At 42.7% G+C, this 21,933-nt stretch overlaps 1 protein-coding gene across 3 annotated transcripts in view; it reads right to left on the minus strand.

Annotated features, from left to right (window-relative positions):
- Positions 1-21,933, minus strand: part of REPS2 (RALBP1 associated Eps domain containing 2) — a 261,119-nt gene that overhangs the window by 85,788 nt on the left and 153,398 nt on the right. For all 3 annotated transcript variants that reach the window (XR_012241643.1, XM_073615186.1, XM_073615185.1), the window contains exons 14-16: positions 16,414-16,550; positions 8,750-8,811; positions 6,925-6,993 (exon numbers count right to left, since the gene is read on the minus strand). Coding sequence is in view for 2 of the 3 variants with exons in the window: in XM_073615186.1 (XP_073471287.1) it covers positions 6,925-6,993; positions 8,750-8,811; positions 16,414-16,550 (268 nt within the window). In the remaining variant the exon portion in view is untranslated. The remainder of the gene's footprint in view (positions 1-6,924; positions 6,994-8,749; positions 8,812-16,413; positions 16,551-21,933) is intronic.

The raw sequence follows: 21,933 nt of genomic DNA on the forward strand, positions 1-21,933 counted from the left end.
AGAAGGCAGCGGGGGGAAGAAGGAGGGGGCGGAAATACTCTGAGATCGCTATGGCGATCTTACCCAGAAGTGGGAGCTGGTACCTATCAAAACCAGGTACCCACTCCCCCTCCCCAAAAAGTGTCAAATGTGGCAATGGGGGGTGAACAATCAGAACTTCCCCTTTTGGGTGGGGCTCCCCTTTAATTCTGAGCAAAGAGTACAGATCCACTTGAATTCATACAAAAACTTGCAAGCATGCTTGAATATCAGAGACCAATGTAGTATGCATTTTGTTGCATCACAGCCCTATTAATCACTTCTTTACCCCTATATTGGAACACACAAAGGTAAGGCAGATTACTCAGAACTCCCAGTTGGGTAGTAGCAGAGTTGGGTATTATGGCAAGGAGAGTTTCTACTTAATGGGACGTCCCATAGCAATGCCACTTGAGGGGTGGGAGAAACAACCCGCAGGGTACACCCAGACCTGAGGACTTATATTGCTGCCTGCAGCACACTGCGCCTGAAGGCGATATCCTCATACCTCCTTACATCCACCTGATAAAATTTTGTGAATGTATGCACTGAAGACCAAGTTGCGGCCTTACAGATCTGAGCCATGGAGGCCTGATGACACACTGCCCAAGAAGCACTAACCGACCTGGTAGAATGCGCCTTAACTTGAAATGGGGGAATTTTACCCCTTAAATCATAGGTTTGAATTATCACTTGCCGAATCCACTTAGCAGCAGTGGATTTCGACGCTGCCTGTCCCTTCTTAGGGACCCTCTGGCAGAATAAATAAGGCATCAGTCTTTCGAATCTGAGCAGTTTTCTTTAAATAGATTTTCACTGCTCTCACCACATCAAGACAATGTAGTGACTTTTCTTCCCTGGAACATGGTTTTGGAATAAACGATGGCAGGACAATATCCTGGTTCAGGTGAAAACCTGAAATTACTTTTGGCAAAAAGCCTGGACGAGGGCGTAACACCACTCTGTCCTCATGAAAAATCAAATATGGCTCCTTACAAGAATGAGCAGCCAATTCTGAAACCCTCCTTGCTGAGGATATAGCAACCAAAAATACCAACCTCCTTGTCAGAAGGACTAGGGGAATCTGTTGTACTGGTTCAAATGGCCGTTTTTGTAACACAGACAAAACTAAGTTTAAGTCCCAAGGGTTCAAGGGAGGTTTGACGGGTGGATTAAGCCACGTCACCCCTTGTATAAAGCCCCGGACTAAAGAATGAGTAGCAAGTGGTCTTTGAAATAAGACCGATAAAGCTGAGACTTGGCCTTTAATAGTACTTAAAGCCAATTTCATTTCTACCCCTAATTTTAAAAAGGCAAGAATTCTGCCTATGATATATCTCCGAGGATGCCAACCCTTGGATTCACACCAGAAAACATAAGCCTTCCAGACTCTATAATATATAGTTCCGGAAACTGGCTTCCTAGCATTAATCAGGGTAGAGATAACTGACCTGGAAAGCCCACGTTTCTTTAGAATGTGGGTTTCAATAGCCAATTAAATTTAGAGACCGCAAGGAAGGATGGAATATCGGTCTCTGAGAGAGCAGATCTGGGCCCTCCACTGCCATCTTTACGATTTCTGCATACCATGACCTTCTGGACCATGCTGGTGCTACCAGAATTGTCAGCTTTCTTTCCAGCTTGATCCCGCAAAGAAGTCGAGGCAGCAACCGAATGGGGGGAATGCATAGATCAGTGAAAACTGATCCCATGGGGTCACTAACGCATCTGTTCCGCATGCAAATGGATCCTTTGTTCTGGCCACAAAGTTGACCAACTTCGTGTTGAACCTGGATGCTAGAAGATCCAGGTCCGGAGTCCCCCATCTTTGACAAACAGCCCGAAATATGTCGGGGTGAAGAGACCATTCCAGTGGGAATAACTGCTGGCGACTTAAGTAGTCTGCCTGCCAATTCTCTACTCCTGCAATGAAGATTACAGAAAGACATGGAACATTCCTTTCTGCCCAAGTTAGAATATGGTTCACCTCTCTCTGCACTGAGAGACTTTTGGTGCCCCCTTGGTGATTGATATAGGCCACAGCTGTGGCATTGTCGGATTGAATCCTGACAGGACAATCCCGTAACCTGAAAGTCCAGGCTTTTAGAGCCAGGTGTACTGCCTGAATCTCTAGGATATTGATGGGCAAGCTTCTTTCGGTACTTGACCACTGTCCTTGGACAGTTGTCTTTTCTAGTACTGCTCCCCACCCTGAAAGGCTGGCATCCGTCGTTACCACTTCCCAGATGACTGGTCTGAAGGATCTTCCCTTCAGCAGATTCTGGGTTAATAACCACCAAGTGAGGCTTTGGGCCACTCTTGGGGGCAGCCGCATTGGAAAGTACAAAGCTTGAATTGTTTTGTTCCAAGCAGACAGGATACCGTTTTGCAACAGTCTTGAATGGAATTGGGCATAGGGAACTGCTTTGAATGAAGCTACCATGGTTCCTAGCAACCTCATGCAAAAGTGAATGGAGGGATTGCCATTTGACCTGACCCTCCACACCAGTTCTCCTATGGAGTTGATTTTTGCTTGAGGCAAGAACACCCTTTCCTGTGCTGTATATATGATCAGACCCAAGTACTCCAGCCTTTTTAGCCGTATTAAGGAAGATTTCTCTAGGTTGAGAATCCAACCCAAACTTTTCAGATAGTTGGTTGTAGTGTGTACGCTTTGCTCCAGACAAATCGCTGATTGATCTATAAGTAATTGATCGTCTAGGTTCGCTACGATTGTTATGCCCTGTGCCCTTAACCTGGCTAGAGGTGTGGCCAGTACTTTGGTGAACACCCGAGGTGCTGTGGCTAGCCCGAAGGGCAGGGCTACAAATTGAAAATGCTGCTGTTCTAACTCGAACCGCAAAAACTTTTGATGAGCAAGAAATATAGGGACATGCAGATATGCATTCCTGATGTTGACTGATGCCAGAAGTTCTCTTCCTAGAAGGATAAAAACTACAGACCTGATTGTCTCCATGCGAAAGGAGTGGATCTTCAGGAACTGATTTAGCTTTCTTAGATCTAGAATGGGTCTGACATCTCCACTTGGCTTTGGTACCATAAAAAGGTTAAAATAAAATCCCAGACCTTGCTCTTTTGTGGGTATCTGTATGATCACCCCTTGAGATATTAATCGGTCTAGTGCCTGAAACAGAAACAGTTTTTTCTCTGGATCTTTGGGAACACTTGACCTCAAGAAACGAGACGGTGGAAAGTCCCAGAATTCCAGCTTGTACCCCAGCGTTACCGTGGAAATGACCCATCTGTCCTAAGTTTCCTTTTTCCAGACTTCTGAAAATTGCAGAAGTCTTCCCCCCACCTTGGTGAGGGGGGTTGCTTCTTCATGATGAGGCTTTAGGGTTCTGTTTTGCAGATTTCCTAACGGAGGCCGTCGCCACTGCCTAGAGGCGGAAGCCCCTGGTGCAGGGGAAAGAGTCAGTTTAAATGCAGGGCGTTTATATTTTCTTTTGATTGGTAAAAAGGTACTTTTCCCAGCAGAAATTGTTTTGATATATTTATCTAAGTCTTCTCCAAATAGTCACTCCCCATGAAAGGGGAACCTAGTTAGGAGGTTTTTACATGGTGTTTCAGCTGACCAATTTTTCAACCACAGGATTCTGCGCATATGTACAAACATAAGCGTGAGGCGGGATGCCTGGTGAATAGAGTCTTTGATGGCATCTATGGCAAAACAGAATGCCTTAGGTAGTTCAGCCAAATCTTGAGCTTGTTGTGTAGGAAGCTCTCTAAGGGCCTGTTTGAATTGGTCCTTTAGGGATTGGCAGACGCCTATCGCGGCGACCGCGGGCTGGGTGACGGCACCTGCTATGGAAAAAGCAGACTTAGCAGGGATTCCAACTTCTTATCTGTTGGATCTTTAAGTATCTGTGCATTGTCTACAGGACAAGTTAAGTTATTATATTCACACTGGAAATCGCAGCGATAAATTGCTGGTACTTTCCATTTTTTGGAGAATTTCTCCTCCAGAGGATAGAGAATTGAGAACCTCTTAGGAGGGAGAACATGTTTATCCGGTTTATCCCATTCCGAAAAAATAAGCTGTTCAAGTAATGCGTGCTCAGGAAACGCATGCAAAAGATGGGAAAGATGCATGCAAAGATGGGAAGGTTTTAAGGAAGCTAAGGAGGCCACGTTTTCATGAGACTCTGTTAGAGGCAGCATGAAAGAGGAATGAACCATCTCTGTAAGAGTTTGTATCAGCAATTTTTCAGATTGAAAAAGGTTCATCTACCGTTGTTTCCTCAGTAGAAGAATCATCTGTAAGCTCTTCTTGATTGATTGAGGGCAGAACCTCATTGTGTACCCACTGTTCCCCTTATAAAGCTGAAGCGGGGGAGGGAGACTTTGTACGTTTCCTATCCATTTGAATGGTGGATGTGATTAAAGCCGCTAGTCTTTCTTCCAGACCCTGTATTGAGGAGGAAAGGGCTTCTTCAGTCACGTATGCAGGTGCTGAGATGAGAGAGGCAGCTCACCAACAATTTGCTCTAATGGCTCACCCTGAATTGCCATGATTGGGTAATTCAGGCGAGGAAGACAGTGTAGAAATACAGCTTGCAATCCCAATGCCTGGGGGTGAAACCTTTACTCTTTTGGCTTTTGTGGTGTCTTTTTTTGGCAGGCATAGTCCTAAGTACAAAAACAGAGGCGCTATCCACATTGCACTAAATTGCTGAAAATAGTCAATACTTTTAAAATTGCTATACAGTTCAGCTTAGTGCTGGAAAAGGGTGTCCTTCCTGAATCAGGAAATGCCAGTTTTGCAACCCATACGTGTCCCACAGTTCGTGTGTCCTGTGTGCAGGCAGCTTGTTTCCTCCTCATCAGCAGAGGAGAGACTGACACAGCTGTATTTAGCTGCTATTAGCCTGCCGTTCGTCAGTGGACGTTTCACGACACCTGCGTTAGGCCCCACCCCCTCCCCCTCCCCCAGACCCAACATAGTGAGGCACAGACCTGTGTAAAAAATACAGCCACAGTAACAAACTTTCAGCGGTATAATAGCAGGACCCTCCGTCTACCCCACGGCGGAGGGAGGAGGGGTAATATAAGGGGGGTACAGCGCTGCTGTCCCCTAACCCTCTGGTCCCATCAAGGGAAGAAAAAAGACATTTTTTGCAGCTTTTCCTACCTTGCAAAAATCTGCTTACACACACTGTACAGCCAGTAACGGAACTGAGCAAACAGTGAGACAACAGAGTAAGGTATTTGCATAGACTCCATCTAGTGGATATTTTATGACAACATTTTTCCTTCAGTTAAAGAAATGTATAGATGTTTTTAATATCTAATTCTCTCTTTCCTTACCTTGTCCTCACCGCAAGATTTTGCTGATTTAACAGAAAATCCAGCTTTCACGCATCACAGCGGATTACGTTTAACAAACCTTCAAGGACTGGGTCCATTAAAAACAGGGTCCAACTGCCTTGGGCCTTGTATAGCATCCCACATCAGGAAGCTTGAGGTAATGTAACAAGACCTAAGCCCTGGGTTCCTGGGGTCCACCTCTACTAAGAGAGGCAATACAGGCAAAACCTTGTGCTTCAAATACGAGGTCCCAGGTATCCTCCATTTTAGGCCTCAGTGACACTTCTGGATGGATCTGGTTTCTTTTTATGGAGGAATTTAAATCCAGCATGGATCCCTCCTGGAGCTCCTCAGAGCACTTCTTCACTCCTGACCAACACCTTGGACACTAGCGAAAAAACAAATGTGGTCCTGGAAGGAGGAGGGGTTATATAGGGAGTAAACTTCCTTAATTAGGGTTAAACCAGTGTGAACTTAAGGCTCTGTGTCCCATGATGTATGATAAAGAAAAAAGGGGAAAAAAGGGATTGAGGTTTTCCTGAATTTTTTAGCTAAGCATTGCTACTACTTTTGCCATTTCTGAACCAAATATTTATGTGGCTGCAGGTGAAAATATAGAAATATATTATAGGTTGTAGTATAATTTAGATTGGAATATTTAACTGGATGCATGGGGTTTACTGTTATTTTTTCAAAGAAGATTTCAATGATTTCACATAAGACGCCAGGGGTGGACTAGCCCTTCAATTATGATAAATTTAGATAAAATCATACAACTTTAAATACATTTTTTTTTCTTTACATTTGGATAGAGTAGAGAGGGACTAGAGCACCTGTCTTTTTTTACTGCTGTCTGTCAGTTCCCCCATAGGAAAACTCACCCTCTCTATTTGTTCGGTTTATTGTTATCATTGAAAGTGAAAGTAAAAGCATATCCCAAATGTTCCCATTAATATAGGGGAAATCTTCCAATGGGGACACCAGTTCTGGTGACCCCAGTGACGCCCTGGGATTCTCTCATCTTGGAGAGATTTTCTCTCAATCCTTGTTTTTGCTATGGGACAGGAAGTAAAGGGAAATTCCCCCCCATGGGACACAGATGGCAAAAAAAAATGACATGGGGTTATAACCCTCCCCTACTCTATGTAAAAAAAAAAACAAAAAAAAAAACAAAAAAAAAAACTTTGCCTTTAGTTACTTTATTTATGATATGAGTTCAGTAACTGGAGATTTTATTAAATATAATAGCAGATTTATATGTGTCTCTGGGACAAGAAAAGGTAATCTATTATTTATCAACTAAATCGATACACATATTACTGTTTTTGCAAGAAAAGGACTTTCAGAGCTGGGGGGGTAAAAAACAAACACTGCTTACTAATTCTCATATCTCTGAACTGAACAACAACAAAAAAAAGACAGCAACATACTGTACGTACAATATGGATAGAGACAATACGTTATCTATTTTTGCCCCAGGAACCTTGCTAAAATATAATATATAAATTAGAACAAATTAAATCTGGACATAAAGTCAAAAAAGTTAAAAAAAAAAAACCAAGTAAATAAACAGCTTACGTGTTCTTGTGACTTGAAGTCCGCAAAAGCTGGTATCTTTTGTTCTGTGTTAATATTCTGGTAGGCAATCTGCCAAAGAAAGACAACTCCCATTAGACAATATCACACTGTGCTATCAGTGTTGAGATGAGTTTATGCTGCTAATAGCTATAATATATGGCTTATGAAAGAGATATTCTCTTGGCAGCTGTACAGCCTGCTGTTATATGAATTTATAGGTCTTTCCTATGGCACTCCAAAAACAGCCCTGATGGCTTAAGATTCATATAATCTATTTCCAAACAGGCCTCACATATGGGTAGAGAAAGTGAAAATCACATCTTTAAATGACAGTACAGATTGCTAGGAAATGTAATATGTAACTTCCCGTATACATAGGCATTCAAGTCTTAGTTATTTAATATGGCAAGCGGCTTGATTGACAACTAAGAAGGTAAGAAGGGCAGGATGGGGCAAAACCATGCTTGCCTCTTACAAGAAAAGTTAGGATTTACATATAACCTTAGCATTCTTATTATAGTTATAATATTACTACTACTATTACTACTACAATTAAACATAATTAGGCAGGACTGAGAGACTTTCAAGTGTTTGAAACAAAGATATGTGATCTGTCTATGCTGCTGATATGTAAATGCTCATGGAGATACAAAAATGATTAAAAGATTAACTCCACTCAGATATAAATTAATGCAGATCTGTATTGGTTATTTCATTGTGATTTTTTTATTTAATGCAAGCAGTGTTAAACAGCTGTGTGAACAAAAAATGAAAGACATGTGAGTGTACATATGTAAAATATGGACTACAAACAAGCAAATCCTATGAGAGTGATGAAACACAAGTGAATCAATAAAGGAGTGATAAGTGAATCACAAATGCAATGTGATGGTGATAATGGCAAAGAGTCCATCAGATGGTAACCATCAACATATAAACAGTCAAAAATAAAAGCGTTGGCAGCAAATATCCCCAAAGGAATGGATGATGAGGACCAAGAGTCTATTAAATTGAGGACATCTTCATATGAGCAGTCAGGGACATCAAGAGTAGTGTTGACAGCATGTATCATAAAAAGGAAATGAATGGGTACTCTTACCGGAACTAATGGATCTGGTTGTCAGCGACACCAGATCAATCAAGCATGGATAGAGACAGCTCTGGGTATCCTGGAATGATCCTGGAATGATCAGCAGGGAAACTGGAGCAGGCTTCGATATCTTCGGAAGACAGAATCTGTGTTCATCTCTAGAGTTCATCACTCTCATGTTCATCTCTAGAGATGAAGCACCCCTGCTAACATCGGAGAGGACGTCCCTGGACCAGCTACATGTCCTTTGCCTGTATTCATCTTGTTCCTGTGAGTAGCCATTTGGCTGTTGTTTTTATATATCCTAATAAAGCATTTATGATACTGCACTTAGATTGGCGCTTCTTGCCTTTTTTCTCTACATTGTTTTTCAGAGGTGTTGCTTCCACCTTCAAGTAAGCTGCCGCTGGTGCATCGTATCAGATTTCTTTGAACTCATACATGCGTTTGCATATTTTTAATCAATCACACTGCCCCTGTTTTTGGACTTTTAATATTTTGGACTTTTTTACATTTGCTTGTATAATTTATATGTCTGATTGTGTTCTTGCGTCATTTTTCTTTTTCTTTAATAAAGGTTTTACACTATAGCCACCGTGAGATGATTTTCATGACACTTCCCCATGCATGTCTTGCAGAGTTCATTAACTGCATGGGACCAACTAGCTCTGTTCACAACTACGGTGGGTATGCATGTTAAATGTAGCGTGATTGTAATTGTAAACATATTTTTACCTGTGACACACCAGGTCTTGGAGGCAGAGCAGGAGGAGGTTGTATCCATCCAGATCGAGGAGCTGTAAATAAAACATGAAATAGAAGGAAAATTGAATGAGTACACATTTGATGTACGGTATGAAATATGAAATTATTTTTTTAAATGATTTTGATCATCTTTGTCAATCTAATCAGTTGGTATAGGCTGTAGTAGATGTCTACAATCATCATCAAAAAAGGTCTACGGAATGTATGCAAGTATAAGGACAGTTACAGCTGGTAAACAAGGAACAATTTTAGATGAAGTCACATAAAAATATTCTGGTGGCATCGATTGTTCAGTTATGATAATTTTATCTCTGCAAAGATATTCCATTTTTGTTTAAAAAAAAAAAAAGGGGGTTATTTACGAAAAGCAAATTCACTTTGCACTACAAGTGCACTTGGAAATGCAGTCACTGTAGATCCAAGGGGGACATGCAAGGAAAATAAAAAACAGCATTTTAGCTTGCACATGATTGGATGATAAAATCAGCAGCGCTTCCTATCATTTCAGATCTTCCCCTCAGATTTACAGCGACTCCACTTCTACGTGCTCTTTCAGTGCACTTTCAAGTGCACTTGCAGTGCAAAGTGGATTGGCCATTAGTAAATAACCCCCAATGTCACCTGCTGTATGCTCATTTTAATACTGTTCTTAAAGACAGTTCCTTGTGGCAACACCACAATCTATCATTGCTTTTGTTATGAGTAGATTTTAGTAAACCCTCACAGCTACTTATTAAATACAGTCTAAGAAATCAAATCCACAATAGTTTTATTGTTTGCATGACCCTTTTTTTTCTAAAAAAATATATTTAGTTTCCAAATGCTTCAATTTTCTCAAAACTGTAGCCTATTGTAAAATGCTATTGATTTTTCCTGCAGCCTATGAAAATCCAATATCATAAGCTATCTTTACTGAAGATAAATCATGTTTCCAGCAGCATGATCTGGCCATATCTTTGCATCTATGTTTGCTGTAAACAAGCTGTTCCAGGCCACCTTTAGACTAGGTTCACACTGAATGCTACTTTGAAATCGCGTGACTTCACTTGAAAATGACCAGTTACACTTACCGGTAACTGTGTTTCTGGGAAGTCTTCTAGGACGGCACCCTGAGATGACTGGTCCACTTGACTTGACCCACACCAGTGCACGAGAGTGAAGAAAAAAGACTAACATCACCACACTCTATATATTAGACATACCTAAACAGAACGGGTGGGAAGTAGGCCTGCTGTCCTGGAAGACTTCCCAAAAACACAGTTACCGGTAAGTGTAACTGGTCATTTTCTCAAGTCGTCTTCCAGGACGGCACCCTGAGAGAGGAGCAAGTAGCTCAGGCCTACCTTAGGGCGGGACAACCGCTTGAAGGACCTTCCTGCCAAAAACCAGATCTTGAGGAGACAGTAACTCCACCCTGTAATGCTTCAGGAAGGTGTTCTGGCTTGTCCACGTAGCGGCTTTACATATCTGCTCCACCGAAGCTCCGGCCCTTTCCACCAAAGAGGTTGCCAGAGATCGCGTGGAATGTGCCTTGAGGTTCCTAGGGGCTGCCTTACCGGAATGCTCATAGGCCAAGGAAATAGTGTGCTTAATCCATCTAGCTATGGATGCTTTACTTGCTTGTTTGCCCTTCTTTTGGCTGGAAAAGTTAACTAAAAGATGGCTGGACCTTCTAAACTCCTTAACTTTTTCTAAGTAGGATAATAAACAACGTCTGACATCCAGACACTACTTCCTGAGTTCTGTGGAACTTAGATGCTATCTTAGGGAGGTACAGGGGGTCCTGCCTAAGTATCACCCTGTTCTCTAATAAACGAAAAAATGGCTCCTTAATCGAGAAGGTCTGAATCTCACCTACTCTCCTGGCAGATGTGATTGCTAGTAGAAAAGTCAACTTAAAGGTGAGGATCCTAAAGGGAATTTGATCTATAGGTTCAAAGGGAGCCTTAGTTAGACTTTCCAACACCAAGGTAAGATCCCAAGGTGGAAAGATAGACATCTTGACAGGGGACAACCTCTCTTTGACCAAAAGGAATCTCTTGATCAGGGGGTCCAATGCCAAGCGTCTTTAAAAAAAAAAAAAAGGATAGGGCTGCGACCTGTACTTTAAGCATCTTGGTTGTTAAACCCTGATCTGATCCATCTTGGAGAAATTCCAGAATGGCAGGGATCTCTTGTTGAGAAGTTCCTCTTGCTTGACACCAGCGAGAGAAAACCAAGTCTTAGCGTAAATAGGCCTTGTGACCTGTTTCCTGCTAAAAAGAATAGTATCCACTACTCTGTCTGATAGGCCCTCTTCCGCCTTTCAATAGCCAGGCCGTCAGCCGGAAGAAGCTGGGGTCTGGGTGGCAGACTGGACCCTGAAGGAGAAGGTCGCGCCGAACAGGAAGGTGAAGAGGCGGGGCTATGGACCAACGGTGTAAGGATGGAAACCAAGCTCTCTTGGGCCACCACGGGGCTATCAGAATTAGACTGCCCTCCGAGAGAAATAACTTTTGCAGAACTCTCGGGATAAGCCCCAGGGGGGGAAAAGCATAAGCCAACCGGAACTTCCAAACCTGGGCCAATGCATCTATCCCCTCCGCGCCCATTTCTCGAGCAAGGGAAAAGAATCTCTTTACCCTTCTGTTCTCCCTGTGGGCGAAGAGATCTACCTCTGGAACGCCGAATTGCTGGCATACCAAGGAGAAAACCTCTGGATTCAGCATCCATTCTCCCTGCAGAATTGGCTGGCGACTGAGATAATCGGCCTCCATATTCAGAGTTCCCTTTATGTGAACTGCAGAAATAGAGAGAACCCTGTGCTCTGCCCAACCCAGGATCTCTAGTGACAGGGCCAGGAGGGACATGGATCTGGTGCCCCCTTGATGATTCAGAAAAGCCACTGCTGTGACATTGTCTGAAAGGATCTGAACTTTCTGGTTCTTGATTCTTCCCTCGAACGCTTTTAACGCTTCTCCGACTGCCAAAAGCTCTCGAAAGTTGGAGGTAGACCCTCTCTGTCTTGAGTCCCAGGACCCCTAAGCTTTTAGATCCTCTAGGTGTGCCCCCCACCCCCAGGAACTTGCGTCTGTCGTTATTCTGAGAGGCTGAAGCTGACCCCAAAGGAGACCCCCCTGAAGCCTCTGAGGAAGAAGCCACCAGTGAAGAGATTCTTTCACTTCGACCGGAATGATGACTTTTAGGTCTAGCGAACTCCTTTTCTTGTCCCAAGAGGATAGGAGGAAGTGCTGGAGGGTCCTGGAATGTAGTTGTGCCCAAGGAACTACAGGGATAGATAAAGTCATTAGGCCCAAAACTCTCATAATACCCCTGTATGAGGCCGTCCTTGCCTCTAGCAGAGAAGTGGCGGCTGAAATTAGGGCCTCTACCTTGCTCTGAGGAAGAATTAACATTTGTTCCGATGAATCCATCAGGAATCCTAGGTACATCTTCGTTTGGGCTGGAACCAGCGAGGATTTTTCCTTGCTGATGATCCATCCCAAAGATTCTAAGGTCTCCATTACCTTGGCTAGATTCAGAAGCAGCTGGTCCCGATTCTGATTGTAAATCAGAATGTTCTCTAAATAGGGGATCAATGTTATTTCCTGGAGATGTAGGAAGGCCACTACTTCTGCCAGCACTTTCGTGAAGACCCTTGGACTGGATGCCAGTCCAAAGGGGAGGGCCGCAAACTGCCAATGCTGAATTCCCTGTGGGGAGGCAATTGCGAATCTCAGGAAAATCTGATGACCCTGAAATATAGGGATGTGGAGGTAAGCGTCCTTTAAATCTAAGGTTACCATGAGGAGGTGTCTTCTGAGGGAATACACACTCTCCATGCAGAACTTCTTGTACCGCAAGAAAACATTGAGGTTCCTTAAATTTATTATCAGATGATATTTTCCTGAGGGCTTGGGCACCATAAAAATGTGGGAGTAAAACTCCCGACCCTGTTGGTCCTCTGGGACTGGCACTATGACCTCCTGGCTGGCCAGCTCTTCTATGTTCCGTAGGATTCCTCCTGCCTTGCAGGGATCCTTGGGAAGGTGGGTCAAAAGAAACTTGGGGGGAGGCGGGGAGAGAAACTCTAACTTGTAACCCTCTCTTACTATCTGGAGAATGTTGGGGCTCTGTGTGACTCTTTCCCACTGAGGGACAAAGTGGGAAAGTCTTCCCCCTACTGGCAAGTCATTTGGAGGACTTGTCGCCCGCCTTCTGGCTGGAAAAGAGAATGCCTGATTTTTGTTTGTCCTTTCCAGCTCCCCAACGCCTATTAGGGGAGACCTTTTTCTCAGAGAAGCGGCCACGAAAAAACTTCTTCCTGTCTCTTTTCGGTTTAATGGGGAATTTCTTCCCCTTTTCGGTAGACCTAGCCAGGGCTTGATCTAACCCACTACCAAAATGGAGTGAACCCTCAAAGGGGAGACCACAAAGCCGGGTCTTCGATTAACTATCCCCATGCCAGGTTTTAACCCAGAGGGCTCGCCTGGCTGAGTTCAATAAGGCACCAGATTTAGCGGTGGCACGCACTGTCTCAACCGCAGCATCCGCTAGGTATGCAACTGCACTACCTATGACCTCCAATGAATCTAAGACCTCCTTAGATTTTGAGGTGCGGGACACATGGTCCATCAGTTTACATACCCACATGTCCGCATTTCTTGTGATGCAAGCTGAGGCCAGCGCTGGGCTTATAGCCGCAGCGTTAGCCTCCCAGGCCCTGCATAAATTAGTTTCTGCCTTCCGATCCATCTGGTCCTTTATATTGCCCGTATCTTCAAAGGAGAGATCGGACTGTTTAGACACTTGAGCTAAGGAGGCGTCTAATCTAGGGGTCTTAAAAAACTTCTCCTCATTTTCTTCCGTAAAGGGGCATCTACGCTTCCACGTTTTGTATTTCAGGAGCCTCTTCTCTGGTTCTTTCTCAAGATAACATCTTTAAGGGCAGAATGTACCAGAAGAACCCGAGCTTGTGGCTTAATTAAGCCTCTATACATTTTATCCTGGGCAGAGACCTGCTCAGTGGGCTCCTGAATCTCTTCGGAAGCATAAATAGCTTTCAGGAGGCCCTCCATGTCGTTGGCTGAAAAAATATGCCTACTAGACCTAAAGTCCTCCCTCTCCTCCTGGCTGTCCGCTACCCCTTCATCCGAAGATCTCTGCTCAAGCGATTCGGATTCTAGTTCCTCCTCTGAATCCTGAGAAAGGGAGTACTTTGGGTTATCCCGATCCTCTCTCCTGACCCATTTAGATCCTCTAGAGAAAGCGGAGCCCTCCTAGGAGGAGGCGTCCTTACTGGCATGGGCCTCTGACTCCCTAGACTTAAAGGAGGATTGAAAAGCCTTTAGAGTTGACAGCATCTCAGTTTGAACTGTGAGGAAATCCTTCATGATCTGAGATGTCTCCTTCCCTGTTAGCTTCTGTATACATCGAAAACAGAAAGGCTTAGGATGATTTGGGGTAACCTATCGTTACAGTTCCCGCATCTTTTAGAATGGGTAGATTTAACGGGACGGCTGGCAACCTCACGGGCAGTGGCATCGTCCCCTGAAACAAAATACACAGGCATAAATATAGCACTGTAATACCGAGAGAAGAAGAATTGGGGTAGCTTCCCCCATCTAAACCTCTGGCGGCAGGTCAGACTCACCCCCTGTGGTCTCCTCTATAGCCGTGGACCCTGCAGGTCCCTCTTCATGTTCCATGCTGCACAGTTAGCCTGGTCCGTAGGAGAAATGGGCGCCTGCTCCGGCTGGATTTATATCTCCTTCTTATGATGAGAGCAGCTGTGCTTTTACCCCTCCACCGCACTGACGCCGCCGCCATTTTGCCGTAGACCGGAAATGATGCGGCCGCGCTGAGCTCACTTCCTGTGTAGTGGAGGAAGTGATGTATTACAAAACCACTCCTCCCCTATCTTCAACAAAATGGTGCCAAACGCCCACAGGACGCTGAGCAGTGCAGTCACTCTCCCTCAGCTTACATGCTGCACAGCTAAGGGGAGAAAAACCGTGCGAGCGCGGGGGGGGCGCCGACACCGTGGAACCTCAAGTCAGAACACCCTCCTCATCCCCCTGCTGATCAAAGGACACCCATCCTGACCAGCACCTCTGCACTAGGGGATCCAGCAAGGTAAAATCAAACTCACTTCTTGCCAACAACTCACCGCCCTGAAGGGAGGAGAACCAGGCTCCTTTTCTGCATGGCCACCGCACAGGTAAGGAGAGGAGGCAGGAAGATAGGCCCCTGCAGTTCTGGGTACACCACTGTACCCAGGGGCCTTCAGCTCTCAGGGGTGTTCTTCAGTTTGCGTTGCCCCCCTGAGGAAAAGATAGGGGAAACCCCACCTAGGAAGGATAAAATATCCGGCCGGACCCAGAGGCTTCCCAGGCATTTGGTCCGGCTCCCAGGAGGAGACCACTAGCCCCAGGCTCGGGTCTATAGATAAAATAACAAACGGTTTAGCTGTGGGGAAACACAATCAAAACTGAGGAGCACAGGGAGGGGCAGGGGCTTTTAACCTCTTTGATTGATTGTGTTTCCTGTCAGGTGGACCAGTCATCTCAGGATGCCGTCCTGGAAGACGACTTGAGAAAATAAGCGATTTCAAAGCCGCATGTTGGTGCAACTTCAGGTGTGACTTGGCAGACATTTGTGTGACTTCATGCACAGATGTCTATGCAAGTCACACCTGAAATTGCCAAAAACAAGTGCAGGAACTATATTTTCAAAACGGTGCAGCACCGCAAAGTCAGCATTGCAACAATTTAAACAGTTCCATTGCAGATAATAGGATGCGACTTGTACTCATCACCGAATCTAATACTCATTATAATAATGATGTTCAGCTTGTTGCATTTAAATAATCATATTCCTCTGACGTTAACTTCCCGGTTAAATGCCCATTTTAATGCAGACTACATTACATTTGCTACTAAAGTTGTTTCCTTAAAAAAAAAAATCTGAACTAGATCCCAAATATAACATAAACCTATAACATAAAATGTAAGGTAGGGAAAACCCATAGAAATCCGGACCATTCTGTTGGCTGTATCATACAGAATGCAAACTATAGTATAATGCTATAGATAATCCACATCATTTTTTTTTTTTGGATGCGCATACTACAGTATAGATTTTTATTTTTACTCAGCACTTTCTAATTATGGTAATTGAAGGTGAATTAGAGCTAACTACTGATTTCTACACAGCAAATTACAGTGCAATTTTGTCTGGCTGCCTGATATAAGAATATTTGCTAGTTAACAGTGCAATCTGCTGTGATCACAGTTGGCTGTGTAGAGGTAAAATCCTTTAGACCAAATCTTGCTTTAAAATTTTGGGCAATTTAAATAATCAAACAAAACAGGCTACCCTATTATCTGTTGGAGAGCAATTTACCAAAAATAGATTGGTAGGAATGGAAGCATTTATGAACTATGAAAGATGGCCTATACCATATAACTAAGCACACCAGGAATGAGGGAAAGGTCAGACAGTGACTCATCTGAATCAGTTGATCAAATGACTGGGTTAGTCATATCTAGCAATATTAGTACATTGAGAAAGGGGTAAAAAAAAATGTAACATGCTACTGTTTTATACTGTAAGCACCATCCTCAATTATAGACACATAATCGATGAGTGATAACCTGGGGAATGTTGTTGGATGATTCTGTTCAAGTCCAGTGATGAAGCTCTGGAATGGGTTTTCTGAGGTCTCGGTGGTGGTGTGGGAGGTTCCTCTACTTTCTTCATAGTTTCCTCTATAGATGTGCTGGAGTATGACCTGAAAGAAAACACATTGAGTTTATTGTAATATGTGATAAAAAATTATTATGCGAAAAGCAGCTCCCGATTTTTGCCCCCTAAAGACCTAGACACACATTGCTATGAAACCTGAATGAATGAGTCAGTTTGACTCTCACTTGATGGTGCTCATCTGTACTGATTGATGCAAAATATGTACCTGTCCTCTTGTCATGGTGTTATGTAGTCAATTGGTCCTCATCTGGCACTCAGAGCACATCTATAATATGATTTCATTTCAAGCACAGCTGTCCATTATGTTCTTTCTTTGCCATATTTTACCTTTCACCACACCATTCTCTCTATCTGTACTTGCTTAAGGATTACCAGCATAAATACACCATTTTGTGTAAAATTATCAGCAGCAATGGACCTAATGCCTTGTCACCACTATTGGGCATAGTTTACACTTCGGAAAACACACCCTGTCCCCATCACCACCTACCAACATGAAAATAATAGTTTTGTGTAGAGAACTAAAGTAGATGTAAAACCTAACTGAATTATTGCCATGTTTGTAACACTTTTTTTTTGTCTTTTTTTTTTCCATCTCGGTGTTCATATCCTTCAGTCTCTTTATATGCACCCTGGCAATAATTGCATGGCAATGGTGATTCTGATGGCAGACTATGTCTGCAAAATTAGTGTCAAAACTTCCACTTGTAATCTCCATCAGAAATCCATGTGACTGGGTATCAAAATAGGAGCACCATTGGGAGACGGGGACAGAGAAGTGTCACCCTATAACATAACATGAAGTGACTGAACAAGGGCCATCATAGCAGATATTATTTTAATGACAAATGGATTTTAAAAATATTGAAACTGATACTGGAATTTTCACCTACATGTTAAAGTATATATAAAAATAAATGATTGGGTTTACACTTTAACTAGCAAAATATGCAATTCACCATGTTATCAACTGGTAGCTATGCAGTAAATAAAAATCCATTCTATTCCCTATATATTTTTTACAACGTAGAACAGACAAGGTAAAGTTGAGAAGAGTTTCTGCTGACTATGCAAACATTTTTTTTTTAAATATTAATTGTGCCAGGAAGCATAATATAGCTGTATAATCCACAACACATAAAATATTATGTTCAACGTATTTTTAGTAAATTATTTAAAACATAAACAGCAGTCAGGATTTAATTCACATAGCATGGCTTTCTTCTTGCCACTCTTCCATAAAGGCCAGATTTGTGGAGTGCACGACTAATAGTTGTCCTGTGGACAGATTCTCCTACCTGAGCTGTGGATCTCTGCAGCTCCTCCAGAGTTACCATGGGCCTCTTGGCTGCTTCTCTGATTAAAGCTCTCCTTGCCCGGCCTGTCAGTTTAGGTGGATGGCCATGTCTTGGTAGATTTGCAGTTGTGCCATACGCTTTTCATTTTTGGATGATGGATTTAACAGTGCTCCGAGAGATGTTCAAAGCTTGGGATATTTTTTTAACACCTAACCCTGCTTTAAGGGGGTTGTAAACCCTCGCTGTTTTTCATCTTATTGCATTCTACGCATTATGGTGAAAAACCTTCTGTCATGCTGTAGCCCCCCAGACTCCCTGTTTTACTTACCTGAGCCCTGTCTTTCTCTCCCCGGGGACGAGCACACCAGCTTTGGCTGGTGTCTCGTGTCCTGGTTGGATAGATTGATAGCAGCGCAGCTATCAATCTGCTGCTGTCAAATCCAATGACGTGGGTGTCGGGGGGCGGAGCCGAGTCCTGCGTGAACAAACGCAGCAGCAGGACACGGGAGCACGCCCGCATGGGTGTCCCATCGAAAAGCGCTTCTCTGGCGGGACACTGGAGAAGAGGAGGAGCCAGGAGTGTCATGGAGGGATCCCGGAAGAGGAGGATCGGGGGCACTCTGTGCATAACCAACTGCACAGCAAAGGTAAGTATGACATGGTTTTGTTTTTGTTTTAAACGGAACCCTTACAACCCCTTTAAACTTCTCCATAACTTTATCCCTGACCAGTCTGGTGTGTTCCTTGCCCTTAATGATGCTGTTTGTTCACTAAGGTTCTCTAACAAACCTCTGAGGGCTTCAGGGAACAGCTGTATTTATACTGAGATTAAATTACATACAGGTGGACTCGACTTTACTAATTAGGCGACTTCTGAAGGCAATTGGTTCCACTAGATTTTAGTTAGGGCTATCGGAGTAAAGGGGGCTGAATAAAAATGCACGCCCCCCCCTTTTCAGATATTTATTTGATAAAAAAATTGAAAACCATTTATCAATTTTCTTCCACTTCACAATTATGTGCCACTTTCTGTTGGTCTATCACATAAAATCCCAATAAAATACATTTTCGTTTTTGGTTGTAACATGACAAAATTTAGAAAATTTCAAGGGGTATGAATACTTTTTCAAGACACTGTAGATAGAAAATAAAATTGTAGCATCAATATACTGTAATCACAATACCTAGACAATAATTCCAATTGCGGAATATATTATAAGAAGTGTAAGAAAAGAGATTTTAACTAAATTTGCTTTCCCAGTGCTATTATAGAGGGAATTCCCTAATTTTTGCAAGTGATGTGCATGTAAGCACAAATAACATTCCTAAATGACAATTGTAAACAGGAATTTGATCCTGATTCTGTTTGAATGCAGTTGTGCATATCACAACCATTACCAGTGCTTGACTGAGGAGTGCATCACTTGGTTTGCGTGGCTTGTAACATTACCTCTTTAGATCACTTGTTTTAAAAGTCACATGCAGAACAGCAAATTTATATTACTTTGTATTTCATGATGTCTAGGTCCTGCCAATCATAGTGGTATTTAAACAGTGTAAATGAGCATTGTAGGTAACCTTACAGATCAACTGATACTAGGTGAGAAAACAACATGGCAGAATGCTATGTCTGGTTATCTACTGTAGTTGGCATTGACACGTCTTTCACCTGTTTCATACATAGTATGATGTTTAAAAAAATAAAAAACACCTTTAATTATTACACTTGATTTAATGTAAATTGTATTAGTGGCGTGAAACAGAATACGGAATGAATTTCCTATTTTTTTTAAAGAAAAAGTGGTTTTCATTGTGCACTCTTTGACCAATATATCTTTTATACAGTGCCTTGAAAAAGCCCCTCAAAATTTTCCACATTTTGTCATGTTACAACCAAAAAGGTAAATGTATTTTATTGGGATTTTATATGATAGACCAACACAAAGTGGCACATAATTGTGAAGTGGAAGGAAAATGATAAATGGTTTTCAACATTTTTTACAAATAAATATCTGAAAAGTGTGGTGTGCATTTGTATTCAGCCCCCCGGAGTCAATACTTTGTAGAACCACCTTTCACTGCAATTACAGCTGCAAGTCTTTTTGGGGATGTCTCTACCAGCTTTGCAACATCTAGAGAGTGACATTTTTGCCCATTCTTTGCAAAACAGCTCAAGCTCTGTCAGATTGGACGGAGAGCGTCTGTGAACAGCAAATTTCAAATCTTGCCACAGATTCTCAATTGGATTTAGGTCTGGACTTTGACTGGGCCATTCTAACACATGAATATGCTTTGATCTAGTCTTTTGCAGGCTCTAACAGGTTTTCTTCTAAGATTCTCCTGTATTTGGCTCCATCCATCCTCCCATCAACTCTGACCAGCTTCCCAGTCCCCGCTGAAAAAAGCATCCCCACAATATGATGCTGCCACCACCATGTTTCACGGTGGGGATGGTATGTTCAGAGTGATGTGCAGTGTTAGTTATCCGACCACACATAGCGTTTTGCTTTTAGGCCAAAAAGTTAAATTTTGTTCTCAATTGACCAGAGCACCTTCTTCCACATGTTTGCAGTGTCCCTCACATGGCTTCTCGCAAACTGTAAACGGGATTTCTTATGGCTTTCTTTCTTCAATGGCTTTCTTCTTGCCACTCTTCCATAAAGGCCAGATTTGTGGAGTGCGTGACTCGGGCCCGGTTCACACTAGTGTGATGTCAGACATCGCATGTGATTCACACCGCATTGCTGTGCACATCACATGCGATGTCTGTGCAATGCGATTTCAACCATACAAACTGTATGGCTGAAATCACATTGCATTCACAAAGAAATGGTGCAGGACCCTTTATTTGGTCCGCACTGGAATCGGATCACAGATCTTAGTGTAAAACCACTGTGCAATTCAGGGTTATTGCATCGAACTAGTGTGAACGGGGGCCTAATAGTTGTCCTGTGGACAGATTCTCCCACCTGAGCTGTGGATCTCTGCAGCTCATCCAGAGTTACCATGGGCCTCTTGGCTGCTTCTCTGATTAATGCTCTACTTGCCCGGCCTGTCAGTTTAGGTGGACGGTCATGTCTTGGTAGGTTTGCAGTTGTGCCATGCTCTTTCCATTTTCGGATAATAGATTGAACAGTGCTCCGTGAGATGTTCAAAGCTTGGGATATTTTTTTTTATAACCTAACCCCGCTTTATACTTCTCCACAACTTTATCCCTTACCTGTCTGGTGTGTTCCTTGGCCTTCATGGTGCTGTTTGTTCACTAAGGTTCTCTAATAAACCTCTGAGGGCTTCACAGAACAGCTGTATTTATACTGAGATCAAAGTAAAGTAAACAGGTGGACTCTATTTACAAATTAGGTGACTTCTGAAGGCAATTGGTTCCACCAGATTTTAGTTAGGGGTATCAGAATAAAGGGGCTGAATACAAATGCATGCCACGCCTTTCACATATTTATTTGTAAAAAATTTGGAAAACAATATAATATAATCATTTTACTTCCACTTCACAATTATGTGCCACTTTGTGTTGGTCTATCACATAAAATCCCAATAAAATACGTTTACTTTTTGGTTGTAACGTGACAAAGTGGGGAAAATTTTTCAAGGCACTGTAGCTGGTGGAAAGTTGAGGATTGCCAACTTTTTTTTCTTTCTCTGAAGACTGAGATACTGGAAAACCCAAAGGGTTATGCAAAACATACTAGTCTGTTCCATTTGTACATTTTGTAAAACAAATAACAAAGGGAGGTGCTTGTATCATAAGACTTTATGTTGTAAGATGCTGTTGCAGCCATAAGCTTCTTTTAACCCTTTGACTGAAATATGACATACATCATTGGCTACCTAAAATATCGTACAGCCAGAACGTATGTTAAACATTCATGACAGTTAAAGGGATTAAGTACTATGATTCAAAAGTATTTTCTGAAACTAAACTAAGGAATTGTAAAGAGGCGTTTTTGTTATCATGGACCCACCATTCTGAATTGTAGACAGTTTAAAAGTGCTTTTTATGTTATTACTTTTAATAACTTGTAATTTTCTCTATTACTGTAGGGCACATTTCATTTTGAAAAGTGCTAAACAAATATATAGTTTATCATTATT

This window comes from Aquarana catesbeiana, linkage group LG02, assembly GCF_042186555.1.
Source record: "Aquarana catesbeiana isolate 2022-GZ linkage group LG02, ASM4218655v1, whole genome shotgun sequence".
In the NCBI taxonomy this organism is placed as follows: domain Eukaryota; kingdom Metazoa; phylum Chordata; class Amphibia; order Anura; family Ranidae; genus Aquarana; species Aquarana catesbeiana.